The 17,603-nt window shown below is 46.7% G+C and overlaps 1 protein-coding gene across 1 annotated transcript; it reads right to left on the reverse strand.

The window, feature by feature from the left end:
• Positions 1–2,589: 2,589 nt before the first annotated feature.
• On the reverse strand, positions 2,590–17,064 carry LOC307061714 (2'-5'-oligoadenylate synthase-like protein; the record flags this gene model as incomplete). Its single annotated transcript, XM_079716981.1, is given in 5 exon segments — positions 2,590–2,676; positions 2,680–2,700; positions 10,714–10,889; positions 12,306–12,588; positions 16,867–17,064. Coding segments are annotated over 5 exon segments (765 nt in total).
• Positions 17,065–17,603: the final 539 nt, after the last annotated feature.

Consider the following 17,603-nt stretch of genomic DNA (forward strand, 5'->3'; position numbering starts at 1 on the left):
CCACTGTATATATGTGACACGTCTGCTTTATGCATTCATCTATTGGTGGACATTTAGGTTGCTTCCATGTCCTGGCTATCGTAAATAGTGCTGCAGTGAATATTATAGTACATGTATCTTTTTGAATTATGGTTTTCTCAGGGCATATGCCCAGTAGTGGGATTGCTGGGTCATATGGTAGTTCTATTTTTAGTTTTTTAAGGAACCTCCATACAGTTCTCCATAGTGGCTGTATCAATTTACATTCCCACTGACAGAGCAAGAGGGTTCCCTTTTCTCCACACCCTCTCCAGCATCTATTGTTTCTAGATTTCTTTTCTTTTCTTTCTTTTTTTTTTGTGGTACGCAGGCCTCTCACTGTTGTGGCCCCTCCCGTTCCGGAGCACAGGCTCCGGACGCGCAGGCTCAGTGGCCATGCGGCATGTGGGATCCTCCCAGGCCAGGGCACGAACCCGCGTCCCCCACATCGGCAGGCGGACTCCCAACCACTGCGCCACCAGGGAAGCCCTGTTTCTAGATTTTTTGATGATGGCCATTCTGACTGGCATGAGGTGATACCTCACTGTGGTTTTGATTTGCATTTCTCTAATGATTAGTGATGTTGAACATCTTTTCATGTATTTGTTGGCCACCTGTATGTCTTCTTTGGAGAAATGTCTATTTAGGTCTTCTGCCCACAAGAGCGGGTATTTGAACTGAGGTCAGCCAGACTCCAAAGTCTGTTCTTCACCACCGGAGGCCACACTCAAGGGCCTGAGAGCCCCAGATGTCTGAAGAGCAACATCTGGAAGGCGCTGGGGGAGGGGAATGGTGGGCCGACCTCTAGCTGATCCTTTTTAAGAAGGAATATAGGCCTAGCATTGCCAAGTCTTCTGATTTGTCAAGATAAAGATCTTTTTCACAATAGCCCGGAGCTGGAAACAACCTAAGTGTCCATCATCGGATGAATGGATAAAGAAGATGTGGCACATATATACAATGGAATATTACTCAGCCATAAAAAGAAACGAAACTGAGCTATTTGTAATGAGGTGGATAGACCTAGAGTCTGTCATACAGAGTGAAGTAAGTCAGAAAGAGAAAGGCAAATACCGTATGCTAACACATATATATGGAATTTTAAAAAAAAATGTCATGAAGAACCTAGGGGTAAAACAGGAATAAAGACACAGACCTACTTGAGAATGGACTTGAGGATATGGGGTGGGGGAAGGGTAAGCTGTGACAAAGCGAAAGAGAGGCATGGACATATATACACTACCAAACGTAAGGTAGATAGATAGTGGGAAGCAGCCGCAGAGCACAGGGAGATCAGCTCGGTGCTTTGTGACCGCCTGGAGGGGTGGGATGGGGAGGGTGGGAGGGAGGGAGATGCATGAGGGAAGGGATGTGGGAACAGATGTATATGTATGACTGATTCACTTTGTTATAAAGCAGAAACTAATAAAAAAAAAAAGATAAAGATCTTTTCATGATGGTTTTTATATTCAGGAAAAATCCAAAGGCATATACTTTTCAGCCCATCTGTGGGCCTCATATGGCTGGTGGGCCCCCAGTTTTTAATCTCTGCTCCTTATTAGGGAGCCTCTGATTTGGCTTCTGCCTTCTGCTCTAAGCACCTCAGTCTTTTGCACACAACTTTAGTCCCTTGCCCCTCATCCCTTACCCTGACCCTCTCCCTGGATGGAGAACCCTTTGTTCTGAGTGTCTACATCCGTCCTTGGCTTTTAGGGACCACCTCATGCCTTAATTTCCTCAAGAAATCTTCCTTGGTGACTTATGATGATGACATTTATTTTCCAATTCCACAGCCCCACAAAGACCTGGGTGTGAATTCTGGCTCTGCTGCTTCTTAGCAGTGTGACCTTGGTTAATTCACTTTACCTCTCTGAGCCTCAATCTCCATCTGTAAAATGGGGATAGTAATGAAAAAGATAATAATACTACTTGACCTTTCTATTTTACAGACTTGTCCCTGAACAAGTGCTATGCAAATCGTGAAGCACAATGTGAATAAAATAGATTATTATGTTCTTTACCTGTACTGTGGGTTCGGCATCACATTATAATATTATATGGCAGTTTTTTGTTTTCTGAGTATCTTCTCTGGTAATTCTATTTAGCAGTTTTGTGCAAGTTTGCTTCCATCTGGCAAGTTTCTTAAGGGTTGTGACCATGTCTTATTTCTGAACCATTGTTGCCCCCTTGGTCACCCCCCATCAACCCCAAGCCTGGTGCTGGCACAAAACAGCTGATTGAATTGACTTGCCTGGGCTCAGCTTATGCAGAGAATGATTGAGAGCAAAGAATCCCAGTGATTCTTTGGTAGGTTATGGGAAGAAGAAAAAACAGGAAAACAAGAATTTGAAGATAAGGAATCTGAAGCTCAGACAGTTGAATAATTTCCCTAAGTTCACAGAGCTGGTAGGTGGTGCAGCCAGGCCTCAAACTGACACTAAAGTCCTCTTGGCTCCATCGACACAGAAGTAAATACTATGCAGTTATCTCATTCTGAGCTTCAAGCCCCTGGCAGCCCAGAGAGGAGCCATTACCTTCACGTTCCAGCGGGGGACTGGGTTCTCATAGTTGTCATAGCAACAGTCCTGTTTCAGACACTGGCAGGCCCTCTGAGCGACTATGTCCCATCTGTAGCCTTTTGCCACATTGTGGGTGGGGTCAGCTGGATCCAGGATGATAGGCCTGCAACACAGAGAGAAGGTGCCCAGGTTCTTTATGGTTTGGAGGCCCGCAAGCCAGAAAGAAACCTTCTTGGCAATCATCTGAGCATCTGCTATGTCCAGAGCCCAGGACTGTCAGTCTAGGAGGGGCCAAAAACTTTGCCGGAGAGTAACATAATGGAGAGGGTTCTGTTTCCAAGAATTCCTCTTGGGTAGAGTACTTTAGGTGTTTGCAAGGAATTTTTGAGGTGTACGGAGGGTGAGAGCCCCAAAGGCATGCTGGAGCAGTAACAGCGGCCCACTCAGGCAGGTGGGCCTCAAGTTCAGAGCTTTCATTTTGCTGACCAGGCTACATACGTGAGTTCAAGGCCAGAGCTGCTGAATTGCTTTGGATGACAGTAACACCACCACCACTATTTACTGATGTTTATTGAGGCACGGGCTCAAACCCTATGTGAATTAACCTATTTTAATCCCTACAACAATTCTATAAGGTAGGGACTATGATGATGAGGATGGTGATGATGATTTCCCCCCATTTTACAGATGAGGAAACTGAGGCACAGACCTCCCTAGGTTCTCCCAACCTGAAGATGGGATTCTTACCCATCTCCTCTGCCTCAACAGAGGAGAGGTTGGGCTGTCTCCAAGCATCTCTCCTCTAGGTAAATGTTGAATAAATACTTTAAAGAATATTGGCTTGAAGGGTGTCTAATAGCCTATTTGGGTTGCTTGGGGTGACCACATGTGTTGGATGGCAAGCCCATGATCAAGACCTGGCCCTTGTACTCCAGGAGCTTTTGACTTAGGTGGGAGCTGAGATTTTATCTAAGTGACACAATGTGATAGCAGGCTACTGACATGAACTATACACCTTAGGCTCCATGCTCTCAACTCCCAATATCCCTGACTCCCTGAATGGTCCTGCCTCATTCAGAGTAATAACATGCTGTCCTATGGGGTGGGGTCACCTGACCCAAAGTGACCCACCAGGTGACCTGATATGCAGGCCCTGTGCCCAGATATCAGACTGGTTCCCTCTGGATTTTGGACCAGGAATGATGGAGGTTCCTCATCAACTAGGAGTAAGAGGGGAGCTGAACAGGTGTGGAGAGAGAAGCAGTGAGAGGAAAGGGAGCATGTGGGCAATGAGAGTGAGCAACAGAGAGAGGGGGAGTCTATAGATTTGCCTCAGGTCCCAGTGGTTTTCCAAGGTCAATTTTCTAGGCATCCTTACAATAAATCCTCTTTTCATTAGGAGGCCAGGTTTTTCTCCCTTTTAAAAATGACCCAACTCTCACATAAGGGAATAATAAACAATCTTGAGATATTGCTTGCATTGACCTAAAACTTCTAATGTAAAGAGTTGTCCCAGGCTGCATTCCCCCAGAAGCAGATCCTAAGATCAGGATTTGAGTGAAAGTCATTTATTTGGAAGGAGATACCAGGAAGCACCAATAAGAGAGTGGGAAAGTGAGACAGGGAAGGGAAGGATGCCAGTAAAGTGTATGTGTCAAGGTGATTACCACTGTGAGCAACTGGGGGTTAGTCGCCCAGGGTGGACTCTGGGAAGTAGTAGAGAACATGTGTCCCAAAGAGAGTCCCTCCATCTGAGATGGGAGGGAGCTGGGGTATTTATACACCAACTTCCACCAGTCACTGGGGGAAGCTGAAAACCCACAGGCAACGGGATGCAGGTGCTGACAGCTGGAGGTTGAACCAGCCTTCCTGGAAATGGTAAAGGCCCAGGGGATACGAATGGGTACAGGCAGCATGTGCTACAACATTTATCTGGCATCTACCATAGGCTAGATACTGTAGGCCCTTTACAAATATTTTATCTGACTCTCCCAACAGTCCTGCATGTTTGGTGCCAATTACTCCTGTTTTACAGATGAGGAATGGGGGCTCACAGAGATGAGAAAATGGTGGAGCGGCTTACACTTGGGTCTCCCTGGTTCTTTCCAGTTTCCCGTGCTGTCACTAAAAAGCTAAGGTAGCTTAGCTTTTCTGAAATGGTCTTCTGAGGGCAAGAGGGCTAAGGTAGTGTGGGGTGGTGGCTCGAGGAACAAGGAAAAGGCTTATAGCCCCTAAGTTCCTTGCAATTTTGAAAGGCAGTCAACTTGAGATATCAAGTGTGTTTCCCTTAATTCTCTTTCTTTTCTCTTTGAGATGTGGTTGGCATGCAGTGATCTAGTACCTCTCTTTTTTGAGCTGTTTTCTAACAAAGTCCTCAATGATCGGGTTCTGGAACGTGTAGTAGTAGGTCCAGTAGATACAGAGTAACTCATACTGCTGAAGCAGTCTCATCACGGTGGCCAGGCCGCTGTCCAACCCGAAACATTCCTTCTCCTGAGTACCCACTTCCCAGGCGTAGATGGTCAGTAGCTCAAGGGCATAGAGAGGGGGTAGCTTGGCCTTAAGGCACCAGGATTTCACACACTGTTGAAAGACATGGGAAGAGAGAGCAAGACCCCAAGATTCCTTATAAGGATGACATTGAACCAGAAACTAGAAAAATCCAAGTCGTGGTCCCAGCTCTGCTACCTACTGGCTGCGTAGTCTTGGCCAAGTCACTTTCCCTCTCTGGCCCTAAATGGGTTTCTCCATTTTAGAATTAAGCAGCTAGGTTACTCCAGTTGGTTTCAAACTGTGCTTGACATAACTCCTGGAAATGGAGGGATAAAGGGGTGTCCCAAGGAGTGAGCAGGTTGACCTCTGTAATCAGCACCCCAGCCTAAGCAGCTCCATTTTAATCTATTTAGGCTTCTGAAAGATTTCTTTTAAAGAAAACTTTTCTTAGCTAAAGAGAAAAAAAATAGTATGCGTGTGTTGGGGGACTATAGAACTAGGTAATAGCTGAGAATCCATGGTGAACACTGAGGTTGCCTCTCTAACAGGCGTTTCTTCCTTCCCCGTTGTATAGTAGCCATGCTGTTTGGACGGGATTGACCCAATCCTCATCTCCAGGCTTGGCCCTGACTGGACAGGGTCACCAGTATAAACCTATTCCCCTTGCCAAGTGATTGGTTCAAGAGAAGCTTTGTAATCTAAGTTGGCTTAATTTGAGTCAAGCCTCATTCTTTTGTTCAGTGGTTGAAAGAAGAGAAATCCTCTCTTCTATGTGGATGTGAGGGCAGGAACAGATGTGGCCATTTTGCCACCATGAGGGAAGCCAGCCTGTGGACCAAGGTGACATATAGAATTGAGAGACGCTGAGAGTATTATAGAGAAACTGAGCTGGAGCATTCATCAAACAGTGCCTGAAGCCTCCTCTCCACTGCTGTGGGTTTTCACACATGAGCTGATAATTCTCTTTATTGGTTAAGCCAGTTTGAGTTGGTTTTTCTGTTTTTCTGTTACTTGCAAAAGAAAGCATCTTAACGGATACCAGTCACCTCCTGTCTAAAGAACCTCTCTAACATTGAGCTAGGAAGTGAAAATTTCTTTTCTTTTTTTTTTTTTTTTTTGCGGTACGCGGGCCTCTCACTGTTGTGGCCTCTCCTGTTGCGGAGCAACAGGCTCCGGACATGCAGGCTCAGTGGCCATGGCTCACGGGCCCAGCCACTCTGCGGCATATGGGATCTTCCTGGACCGGGGCACGAACCCGTATCCCCTGCATCGGCAAGCAGACTCTCAACCACTGCGCCACCAGGGAAGCCCAGTCAATGAGAATTTGATTGTATTTTGTGTTTCTCTCTCTCTCTTGCTCTCTTTTGGTCTGTTTGTCTTGAGAATTCAGATATCTCCTGGGAGCCCTGTTATTGTTGTCTTGTATGCCATTATGAATTTAAACCACGCAAATATTGGGGGGTAGGGGTGCAGTGTGTGCACGCACACACATATGATTCCTGGAAGACAGCCCTGTAAAATTAGGAGCTGAGGGACTGTTAGATTTTATGCTGTGTTTATTTTGGACCCGTAATTAAAATAATAAAATCACAGCTGCCAATTCTTGTTGTTTTTATGTATGTAAATGAAAAAAAAGGATTTCATAAAAGAATGGTTTGATTACAATATAATCTATCTGCCAGCAAATCTCTTCCTCCCAACTCCACTATGGGAAATTTATGAAGTGTAATAAATTCGTGGATAAAGACTCATATGGCCACCAAAGGGGACTGAGTCAGAATTTCACCAGAATCTTTTATTTCAGAAGTAGGCAACTTCATAAGAGCAGATTGCTTAACAAAATGAGAATTAATTACTCAGGTTAATGTTCTATTGATGACTATATGAGAGAGGAAAAAAAACCTTTCTTTCTTACTCTCCTACCCTCAATATACGGAAATACATATGCAAACTAAGATACATTCTGTAAATGATATATTATTCCAACTGATACCTCAGAATAAAAAAAATCCCTATAAAAATTCCTACTATAGATTATGAACTAACAAATCCTCAGGAAAACAAAGATAATTATTCTGTAAAATAATAGCATATATAAATTGGCCTTACTTATAAAACTATTCAGAATGATGGCTTAACATTCACAAAGTGTCTTTATTAAGTTCCTTTTCAGGACTATGTAGCGTTTACATACGTTCAAAAAATCTGTCCTCCTTCCTACCATGCTAGACTTAGATAAATCAAGAATAAATTGGAACTTTCCTGGTGGCTCAGTGGTTAAGAATCCGCCTGCCAATGCAGGGGACACGCGTTGGAGCCCTGGTCCAGGAAGATCCCACGTGCCGCATAGCAGCTAAGCCTGTGCGCCACAACTACTGAGCCTGTAAGCCACAACTACTGAAGTCCACGCACCTAGAGCCCGTGCTCCGCAATAAGAGAGGCCACCGCAATGAGAAGCCCACGCACCGCAACGAAGAGTAGCCCCAGCTCGCCGCAACTAGAGAAAGCCCGCGGGTAGCAACGAAGACCCAACACAGCCAAAATTAAATAAATAAATAAATTAAAAAAAAAAAGAATAAATCAAATGCATATGTAAACTTGTATTCATGTCAGAAATCTCATCCAATTAGGTATGATAATCCCACGGTTAATAATCAGACACAGGGAATTCCCTGGTGGTCCAGTGGGTAGGACTTGTCCTTTCACTGCAGGAGGCACGGTTCCATCCCTGTTAGGGGAACTAAGATCCCGCGTGCCGCGTGGCACAGCCAAAAAGGAAAAAAAGGATCAGACAGAAAAGGACAAATATTGTATGACTCCACTTATAAGAGGTCCCTAGAGCGGTCAAGTTCTTAGAGATAGAAAGTAGAATAGAGATTACAGGGCTGGAGGGAGGGTAGAATGGGAGGTTATTGTTTAACAGGTATAGTTTCTGTTTTGGATGATAAAAAAAAGTTCTGGAAATAATGGTGATATTTACACAACACTGTGAATGTAATTAATGCCACTGACTTGTACACTTAAAATGGTAAAAGACAAAAAAACCTCCAAAACAAAACAAAAAAACAACCAAACAAAACACTTATGTCAAAAGCTCAGCCAAGGGCTTCCCTGGTGGCACAGTGGTTGAGAGTCTGCCTGCTGATGCAGGGGACATGGGTTCGTGCCCTGGTCCGGGAAGATCCCACATGCTGCAGAGTGGCTAGGCCCGTGAGCCATGGCCGCTGGGCCTGCGCGTCCGGAGCCTGTGCCCCGCAACAGGAGAGGCCACAACAGTGAGAGGCCCGCGTACCACACACACACAAAAAAGAAAGCTCAGCCAAAACACTGGGGAAAGCCCCATCTTTTTCCCAAAATGGCATTGAATTAAATACTTCAAAAGATAGAACATAAACATCAGCTTGTTCGTAAATTAAAACACAAAAGAAATCAAGGGCATCTCTTCACATGCGGAAATGATGCTCATAAGTCCCCCTTGGAAACTGATACTGTTGCAAGGCTTATGAAAGCCCAGAATTATAGATAGTCAAAATAACACTTTTTGGTTTGTCATGAGCATGCACAAACTTGGGTATCTCTGAGATCAGTGATATTCTTACAGTTAAGATTTGGTGGATAGAACCCAGAGAAGCTCACTTACATGTTCCTTGGTCCCTGACCCCAGTAGATGAGTTGGTAAGAATCATAAAATAATTTTGAACCATGAAAGTGAACGACAACTCCTGTGATGTTACGTTTCCAGACAAAAATGAACTATCAACTTTTTTAGCATCATGGGATTCTAGTTTTGTTTAGCATACAATATGATCTCTTTGTGTCCTTAAGTATCAACAAACACATCTTGTAACACTTAGCTAAATAAAAGTTCTCAAATAAAAGAAAACATCAAATCAATAATACTGAATCAGGGACTTCCCTGGTGACACAGTGGTTAAGAATCCGCCTGCAGGGGACACGGGTTTGAGCCCTGGTCAGGGAAGATCCCACATGCCGCGGAGCAACTAAGCCCGTGCGCCACAACTACTGAGTCTGCGCTCTAGAGCCCATGAGCCACAACTACTGAAGCCCACGTGCCTAGAGCCTGTGCTCCGCAACAAGAGAAGCCACCGCAATCAGAAGCCTGCGCACCACAATGAAGAGTAGCCCCCGCTCGCTGCAACTAGAGAAAGCCTGGGCGCAGCAACGAAGACCCAACACAGACAAAAACAAACAAACAAACAAACAAACAAATAAATAAATAATAATATTGAATCAAAAAACTGTTTCAAAAAACCATATGCAGACAAATTCTTGTCTTAGAGGCAGAGACTTTTGGGGTTTTTTTGTTTGCTTGTTTGTTTGTTTTTGGCCACATGGGGATCTTGGTTCCCTGACCAGGAATCAAACCTGTGCCTCCTGCAGTGGAAGCATGGAGTCTTAACCACTGCACCGCCAGGGAAGTCCCTTAGTGGCAGAGACTTGAACAAAGAAAGGGCTATAGAAGTAAAGCTGATACGTTGTTCTGTGGACATTACTATAAATGTGCAAGTCATATACAGGAAGAAAACACTTTGTACACTTAGACAGACAAAGCAAAAAGATCATTTTGTTGAGTTCTAGCTCTCCAAATCCACAAAACCTTGGATCAATGCCTCTTAAGTGACTGACTGACCAATAAAACCAATTTCACTCTTGGCTTCGGTGATGCTAACATCTGAAGATACATCACAACCTTGGTAGAAGTGATAATCATGTAAGAAAATGACTGCTTTTCCACCATAAACATACTAACTATAAACTAACTTTGGTAATATTCTGATTTTTATCTTTAAATACTTTTTTTTTTCTTTTTGGACTGGACTGGTCTTTCTAAAATCTGACCCTTACCATTTAAAAAAAAATAAGTAAGCATCTTTTTTCTTTCTTTCTCATTTTTTGTTTGTTTCTGAGTCTTCCTTTCATAAGTTCAGATGACATGTTCATCTGGGTAGCTTGAAATATACCTGGTACCATGCAGACATCATATGTGAAATCTAAAAAGTAGCTGCTGTGGATGTACTCACTCAGTAATGATCATGATACTCAGGAACTCAATCATTTGGAGGGGGAATTGGTGCAGTGTGGAATTAAACGAATTTTTCCTCTTGTTAGTCCTTAATCAGCTGAGATTAATGCCCAGACAGCCCAGAGAAGTTGACCTTAGCCAGCACTGGACTGTAGCTGGACCATTACAAGCACTCGTTCTTTGAAATACAGTACGTTCCTTATTTCTCTCCTTCCTCCTCTGTTTCTTTCTCCTCCCCCTCCTCTCCTTCCTCCTTCTTCATCTGCATCTTCTGCCAGGTTTACATTTTAAACGGTGAGCCTTGGGCTTCCCTGGTGGCGCAGTGGTTGAGAGTCCGCCTGCCGACGCAGGGGACACGGGTTCGTGCCCCGGTCCGGGAAGATCCCACATGCCGCGGAGCGGCTGGGCCTGTGAGCCATGGCCGCTGAGCCTGCGCGTCCGGAGCCTGTGCTCCGCAACGGTAGAGGCCACAGCAGCGAGAGGCCCGCGTACCGCAAAAAAAAAGGTGAGCCTTCTCTCGCACCCCACCTCCACTGCCTCTTGGTGCAGTTTCCCGAGATGACAGATATGGTTCCTGCCTTTTTCTTCCCTTCCCTCCTCCATCTTCTGCTCCTGCCCCCAGCCTGACAGCCTCCTCACCTCCAGGTACCAGTGTTTTACCAGCCGCAGGAGGCTCTTCAGCTTGGTGGGCCGGTGTTTCACGAAGTTTCTCTGCAGCTCGCTGAAGGATGGGGAGAAATGTCCAGGGGAACTGCGGGCCTTAATCAGACTCACATAGACCTCTGGGGAGGGATTAGAGTTGGGAATAGGAGGCTCTGAGGAGAGAGGAGGCAAAGAGGAGAGAGTGAGGGCTCAGGAAGCCCCAGGTTGCTGACTAGTCCATGGGGGAGAGACTGGTAATTATTGGAGTATCTCTCTAGGGAGACCTGGGACCACATAGCTTAAGAGACTAACAGTTTGCCTTCTTGATTGTCCTTCTGGAGAATCAAAAGTGAGTTTTCCAGAAACAGACTCACAGGCATAGAGAACAGACTTGAGGTTACCAAAGGGGGAGGGTGGGGGGGGAGGGATGGAGTGGGAGTCTGGGATTAGCAGATGCAAACTATTATACATAGGATGGAGAAACAACAAGGTCCTACTGTACAGCACAGGGAACTGGATTCAATATGCTGTGATAAAACATAATGGTGTATATATGGATAACTGACTCACTTTGCTGTACAGCAGAAATTAACACAACATTGTAAATCAACTAGACTTCAATAAAATACATTTTTTTTTAAAGTGGGTTTTCTATTCCTCAGGCTACTCAAGGACTATTGTCCTCTCTTGATGTGCCCGTCACCCTCAGTTTCCCTTAATGTCTGTTTTGGATCTCTCAGTGATTTATATGAAGCGTCCGTCACTATAGGGAAGGACCAGTTCCATATAAGAAAGCTGGGTTCAGAGAGCACGTTTGCTGAAGGGTGGGGCATACATCACTACCACTGATGCCTCCCACTGTCTCTTTCTGGCTCAGATGGGATTCCAATTCTGACACTTTCTCCATGGAGCAACTCCCAGCAGCCACTCTAGTTAAGAGGAGCCGGTGCACCAGATGAAAGCTGGATCATCTGGGCTTGTAGCTGATACCGTTACTAGTGTCATCGGTGCTCCCGGGAAGCAGCCCTCAGCCGATGGCTGATGGGAAGCTGGTGGATGAAACACTCAACAACCCACTTGGGAGACGTGCTCTGTACTTTTTCCAGAGCTCTGCAGGGCACAAGCCCAGCTGCTCAGCACGGTGACTAGTTCAACCTGCACCTTGTCGTGCTCCCCCCCTTCCGTCTCACTCCCCTGCTTCCCCGCCAGCATCTCCTGGGACTGCTTATCCTCACATCCCTGTCTCAGGCTCTGCTTCCAGGAAAGCACAGACAATGACAGGCCCCGCCCCCATGGTAAATGTTCCAGAAGTGCCTGGGGTTGCTCTTACGCCTTCCCCTCCATGGCTCTCACGTCCTCTCCAATCATATATTTATCTGTGTGATTCTTTGATAAATCTGTTTCCTAAGTTGAGCCACAGGACAGCCAGAGTTGAATCAGTCCCAGGCACTGTGGTCACCCAGCACCCAGCACAGGACATGGGTTGAATGGGTGAATACAGGTGTCTGCACGTGGCCACGAAGGAGAGGTGAGGAAGTTGCGGGTCCCCCGGGAGGGCGGTCGTGTGAGTCTGGTGGGCTTCCCCTTACCCAGGACCCCGTAGGCTGGCACGATGGTGACAGTGATGGGCTCCGCAGTCTCCCAGGACTGGATGGTGAAGGCGACAGCAGAGGGGACTCCCTGGACCAGCCTCAGGTCCTGGAGCTGGAGGCTCAGGAGGTCCTGGCAATACCTGAGCTTTTCACATAGCAGGCTCAGAATGTCGTGGTGGTGCCTGGCCTCCTCCTGGAAGCTGTGGAAACCGCTCAGGAGAATCACCAGCTCCACCTCTGAGCTGTCCCTGAGCGCTGTGCCGTTCCCGAAGGAGCCCACCTGCAGAGCACAGAGTCCCATCACCCAGAGGCCACTGCCTGGACCAGGCAATCCCTGAGGCTCTTTCCACGGATGATCGCCACCGCCCTGAGGGATGGGCGGTGAGTATTTCCTTTTCATAAAATAATTTGTTTCTTTATTTATTTAATTTTGGCTGCATTGGGTCTTTGCTGCGCGAGGGCTTTCTCTAGTTGTGGTGAGCGGGGGCTACTCTTCATTGCAGTGCGCGGGCTTCTCATTGTGGTGGCTTCTCTTGTTGCGGAGCACGGGCTCTAGGCGCGCTGGTTTCAGTAGTTGTGGCTCGGGGCCTCTAGAGCACAGGCTCAGTAGCTGTGGCGCACGGGCTTAGTTGCTCCGTAGCATGTGGGATCTTCCCTGACCAGAGATCGAATCCGTGTCCCCTGCATTGGCAGGCGGATTCTTAATCACTGTGCCACCAGGGAAGTCCGGGTGTGGAGCATTAACATCCCTTCTTTACAGGGGAGAAAGCGGGGATGTCGAGAGGCAAGCCTCTCGTCCAGGGTCACACAGTGGACACTTCCAACCAGGCAGCCAGACTCCACAGCCCACGCTTCTTATTTACTCCACTGCCTCACTTCCGAGACTCAGCCTTATCTGCAGAGTGATCCCCACTCCAAGGGAACAGTCATCCTCCACAGGGTGGTGGTTGGAGGATTCTTGGGGGGGGCGGATGTCTGAATAATATCATGACATTAAAAAGGGGGGCACAGGGACTTCCCTGGTGGTCCAGTGGGTAATACTCCGCCCCCCCCCCAATGCAGGGTGCCCAGGTTTGATCCCTGGTTGGGGAACTAGGTCCTGCATGCATGCCGCAGCTAAGAAGTCTGCATGCCACAACTAAGATCCCGCCTGTGGCAACTCAGACCTGGCACAGCCTAAATAAATAAAGAAAGAAAGAAACTAATACCTAAAAAATAAAATAAAATAAAAATAAAAAGGGGGGCATAGGATTGCCTGGTGAATGAGAACCAAGGGCTGGGGAACGGGGCGGCCTGACCTTGACCTCACCTCGCGCCCCTGTTTCTCAGTTGCATGATCCTTCTGAACGCTGTCCCTCATCTGGAACCTCAGAGTAATGATGGCACATGAGTCACTGGGTGATTGGGAGGATTTGATAAGACAATGTGTGCCAAGGGCTTGCCGTGGTGCCTGGCACACAGGAAGTCAGCAATATATCTCTCTTCCTTCTGCTCTACTTGACGTAGATCATCTCTTCTCCTGCCTGGAGTTCAGCTTCCCCATCTGAATTGAAGGAGCCTGAGCTGGATGATTTTGAAAGGGTCTTTTTGATGTTCTGAGATCCTAAACTTGCTCTCCAGTGCTGTGGCCTCTGGAATACTAAGTCCCCCAACTCTCTGGCCTTCTCTCTTTCTCACTCCAGGTTGGGAGGTGGAATTGCCAGGGTGGGTGCATCAGACCTCAGGTCGGCTACCTCCGCTGGTGGGTGGAGTCAAGGAACATTGATGATGACCCAGCTGCCACCAGTTGAGCCCTTGCTGTGCCTGGCACCACTGAAAGCCCTTTATACACACAGTGTCTTTTAATCCTCACCCCCATTAATTGAGGTGGGGGGACTAGTATAATTATCCCCATTGTACAGATGAGAAAAGGAAGGCAGTTGAGGGTTAATCAACTCGCCATGGACTCACAGCCAGGAGTGATAGTCACAGTCAGAGAGAGGGTCAGAACACCAGGTGTGGTGGTTCTACCTCTTTCTTCCCTGTGACCCAAGTCTATGTGACAGGCCCTGCTTCTGTGCAGGATTCCTCCATCTTTTCTTTCCTCTTCCTTTTCCATTTTGTTTCTCCACCTGCATTCGGACTCAGCGTTTCTGCCCCATGTGAGAGGGCTGGGAATGGCACCCTGGGTGCAGATGAAGAGCACCTCCCACTGAAGGCTGTGACTGCACTGCCCGTCCCACCTTTTCCACTGGTAAGATACAGGCAGAGAGGGAAGAGCGGTCTAGAACACGCTTCATGACTTGCTTCAGTCCAAACCTATTCAAACCCAAGGACAAGCATTCACTCATGTGGACCAGCACAGCTCACCAGATTTTCAGTGGTGGGGGGAGGGTTTAAAGCCCAAATAAAGTGTTAATTTCTCATTGGCCAGGGGGCACAAGCCGCCCACACACGGTGGGCAGGTAGCTCCCTCAGCATCCACACTCCCTCTGTGGGGAAATGAAACCCATGGGGTCATTTGGAGGAAAGGTGCAGTTTCAATACACCCACACAAAGAGAGTAGAGTCATAAGATTTATTACTTTCAAAAACAGATAACTAATGAGAACCGACTGTATAGCACAGGGAACTCTGCTCAATGCTCTGTGGTGACCTGAATGAGAAAGAAATCTAAAAAGGAGAGGATATATGTATACGTATAACTGATTCACTTTGCTGTACAGCAGAGACTAACACAACACTGTAAAGCAGCTATACTCCAACAACAAAAATTAATTTTAAAAAATAAAAAAAAAAGATTTATTACTTACAGATCCCAGAAGCAAGGGGATGCAGTGAGCCGGGGGAAGCGCAGTTCTCCGCCCCAGGTCACAAACCAGCAGGAGATAGAGCAAGGTAGCAAGCACCTAGTACTTACTTACAAGGTGATTGGGGCAGAGGTTACTAACTTTTCACAGGCTTAACTCTAAGTGGTTATTTTTTTTAATTAAAAAAATTTTTTTAAACCCTCTTAGCTCTAAATTTTTAAAAAATTTTATTTATTTATGTATTTTGGCCACACGGTGCGGCACGCAGAACTTTCCTGACCAGGGATCGAACCCGTGCCCGCTGCAGTGGAAGCTCAGAGTCTTAACCACTGGACCACCAGGGAAGCCCACTAAGTGGTTATTTTAAAAGGTTCCACCAGGAAAGGAAAGCAGGAACCTGTGGGGATACCCGAAACCTATCTAAAAGTCCAGACTCTGAACTTTTGGTGTTAGTAGGGTCACCATACTGTAAAATGCCTAGGCAGCCACTCAGAAAAACAAAATTGTTTTCCTCAAAAGTTGTTTTTCTCATCACACCTTTCTAGTTTTGACCCTCTTGCATTATTATCCTAGCTAGGACAGGAGGTGACATGACACAGCTGCAGGAAGGGCTTGGGGGAATAAAGCTCAGCCTGGAGTGGAGTAAGATAGATCCTGGTTGAAATCCCAGCTTCACCACTAGCTGTGTGACTTTGGGCAAGTGACCTCACCTCTCTGAGCTTCCATTAAAAAAATTTTCCATTATCAAAAATTTTAAACAGAAAAATAGAAAGAGAATACAATGAACACTTATACATCCACCCAGTCAGATTCAACAAGTCTAAACTCTTTGCCATATTTGCTTCAACTAAGCCACTTTAAAGTAAATTACAGACACTAAGGACTATTGTCCCTAAATACTTTAGCATTTGTGTCCAACAGAGGATTCCCCCATAACCACAAAACTATTATGTCTCAAAAAAACAATTCCCTGGGACTTCCCTGGTGGTCCAGTGGTAAAGAATCCACCTTCCAGTGCAGGGGACTCGGGTTCGATCCCTGGTGGGGGAACTAAGATCTCACATGCCGCAGGGCAACTAAGCCCACGTGCCACAACTACTGAGCTCCCACACCTCAACTAGAGAGGCTGCGTGCCGCAAACTACAGAGCCCACACACCCTGGAGCCCACGAGCCACAACTAGAGAGAGAAAACACACATGCCACAACTAGAGAGAAGCCCGAGCCTGCATGCTGCAACAAAAGATCCCGCATTGCCACAACTAAGACCTGACGCAGCCAAGAAAATAAATAAATAAAATAAATAAATATTTTAAAAAACAATTCCCTTATATATATTATTTAATATTCTGGCCATATTGAAATTTCCCCAGTTGTTCCCAAATTATATTTTACAGATGGCCCATTCACACCAAAATCCAATCAGAGATCTTGCATTGCATTTGGTCATTATGGATCTTAAATCACTGTTTCCATTCTGCTCATCAGTAAAATGGGAAAAGAATAGTACTTACCTCACAGGGTACACAAATTAGACATAATACATGTTAAGGGGTTAGGCTAGTGCATCCAAAAAAGTGCACTATTATGATTAGCTTCCTTACTGGACTTGCTCTGCTCAAGGCAGCAGTGCACTGGGATGGAATGTCTTGAGATGTCAGTAGCAGGGGCTAGGGATAATGAGGCAAGAGGTCCCAGCATCCTCAGGGATGTAGACCCACAAGCTGCATTTTGCCCAGCCCTGGCCTGGGGATGGAGGGAACAAGTCTCACCTTGACCACCTTCAGCACCCCGAATTCCTGGTCCAGCCCACGCTCCCCCTGGAAGCTCTGCTCTCTCAGGAACTGTTCCACGGTCTGCACTGTCTCCAGCACCTCTTTTTTCCACTCCTGGCTGGGATGCAGACAGTGAGCCACGAAGGAGTTCAGTCCGGAAGCTGGGGTGACAAAAAGCTCCGGGGGCACTGCCATCTCTGTCTTGAGAGTGCCACTGGTGGCTAGATATATACCCACACACCTACCCAGCTCCTGGCACACACACTCTTCTTTAAGGGGACTCCTCCTCAGCTGACCTCCAGCACCCTGTGGAATAAAGGACCAGAGTGGAGAGGAAACAAGACGTGTCTGGCTGACCAGGGGATCCTCTTCCTGGAGGCTGTTTGCTGTGGCTGGGGCACCAAGGGACACTGGGTGAAACCACCTTAACAGGCGGGGCTTTTAGTCACGCTTTCTGCTGTAGGTTTCGTTTCTCAACTCTTAGTTTCCCTTTTACAACTTGGAAACTGAGATTGGCTTGAGGATGGCCCCGGGAAAGGTAACTCCCCCAGAGATGGGAGTTGGATGGTATCCACCAATCCCATCCCCACAACCTTGTCACCTGAGAAACAGGCTCAGTAAGAGCAGGGACTCGCTGGAGGTTGGGCTGAACAGTGGGGATTCTAGGGTCCCGCAGAACAAACTCTGGAATTCCAGTCTGCCCTTTGCCAGACTCTTAACCTCTCTGATCCTCA

The sequence above is a fragment of the Hyperoodon ampullatus genome (assembly GCF_949752795.1).
Source record: "Hyperoodon ampullatus genome assembly, chromosome: 13".
Lineage (NCBI taxonomy): Eukaryota > Metazoa > Chordata > Mammalia > Artiodactyla > Ziphiidae > Hyperoodon > Hyperoodon ampullatus.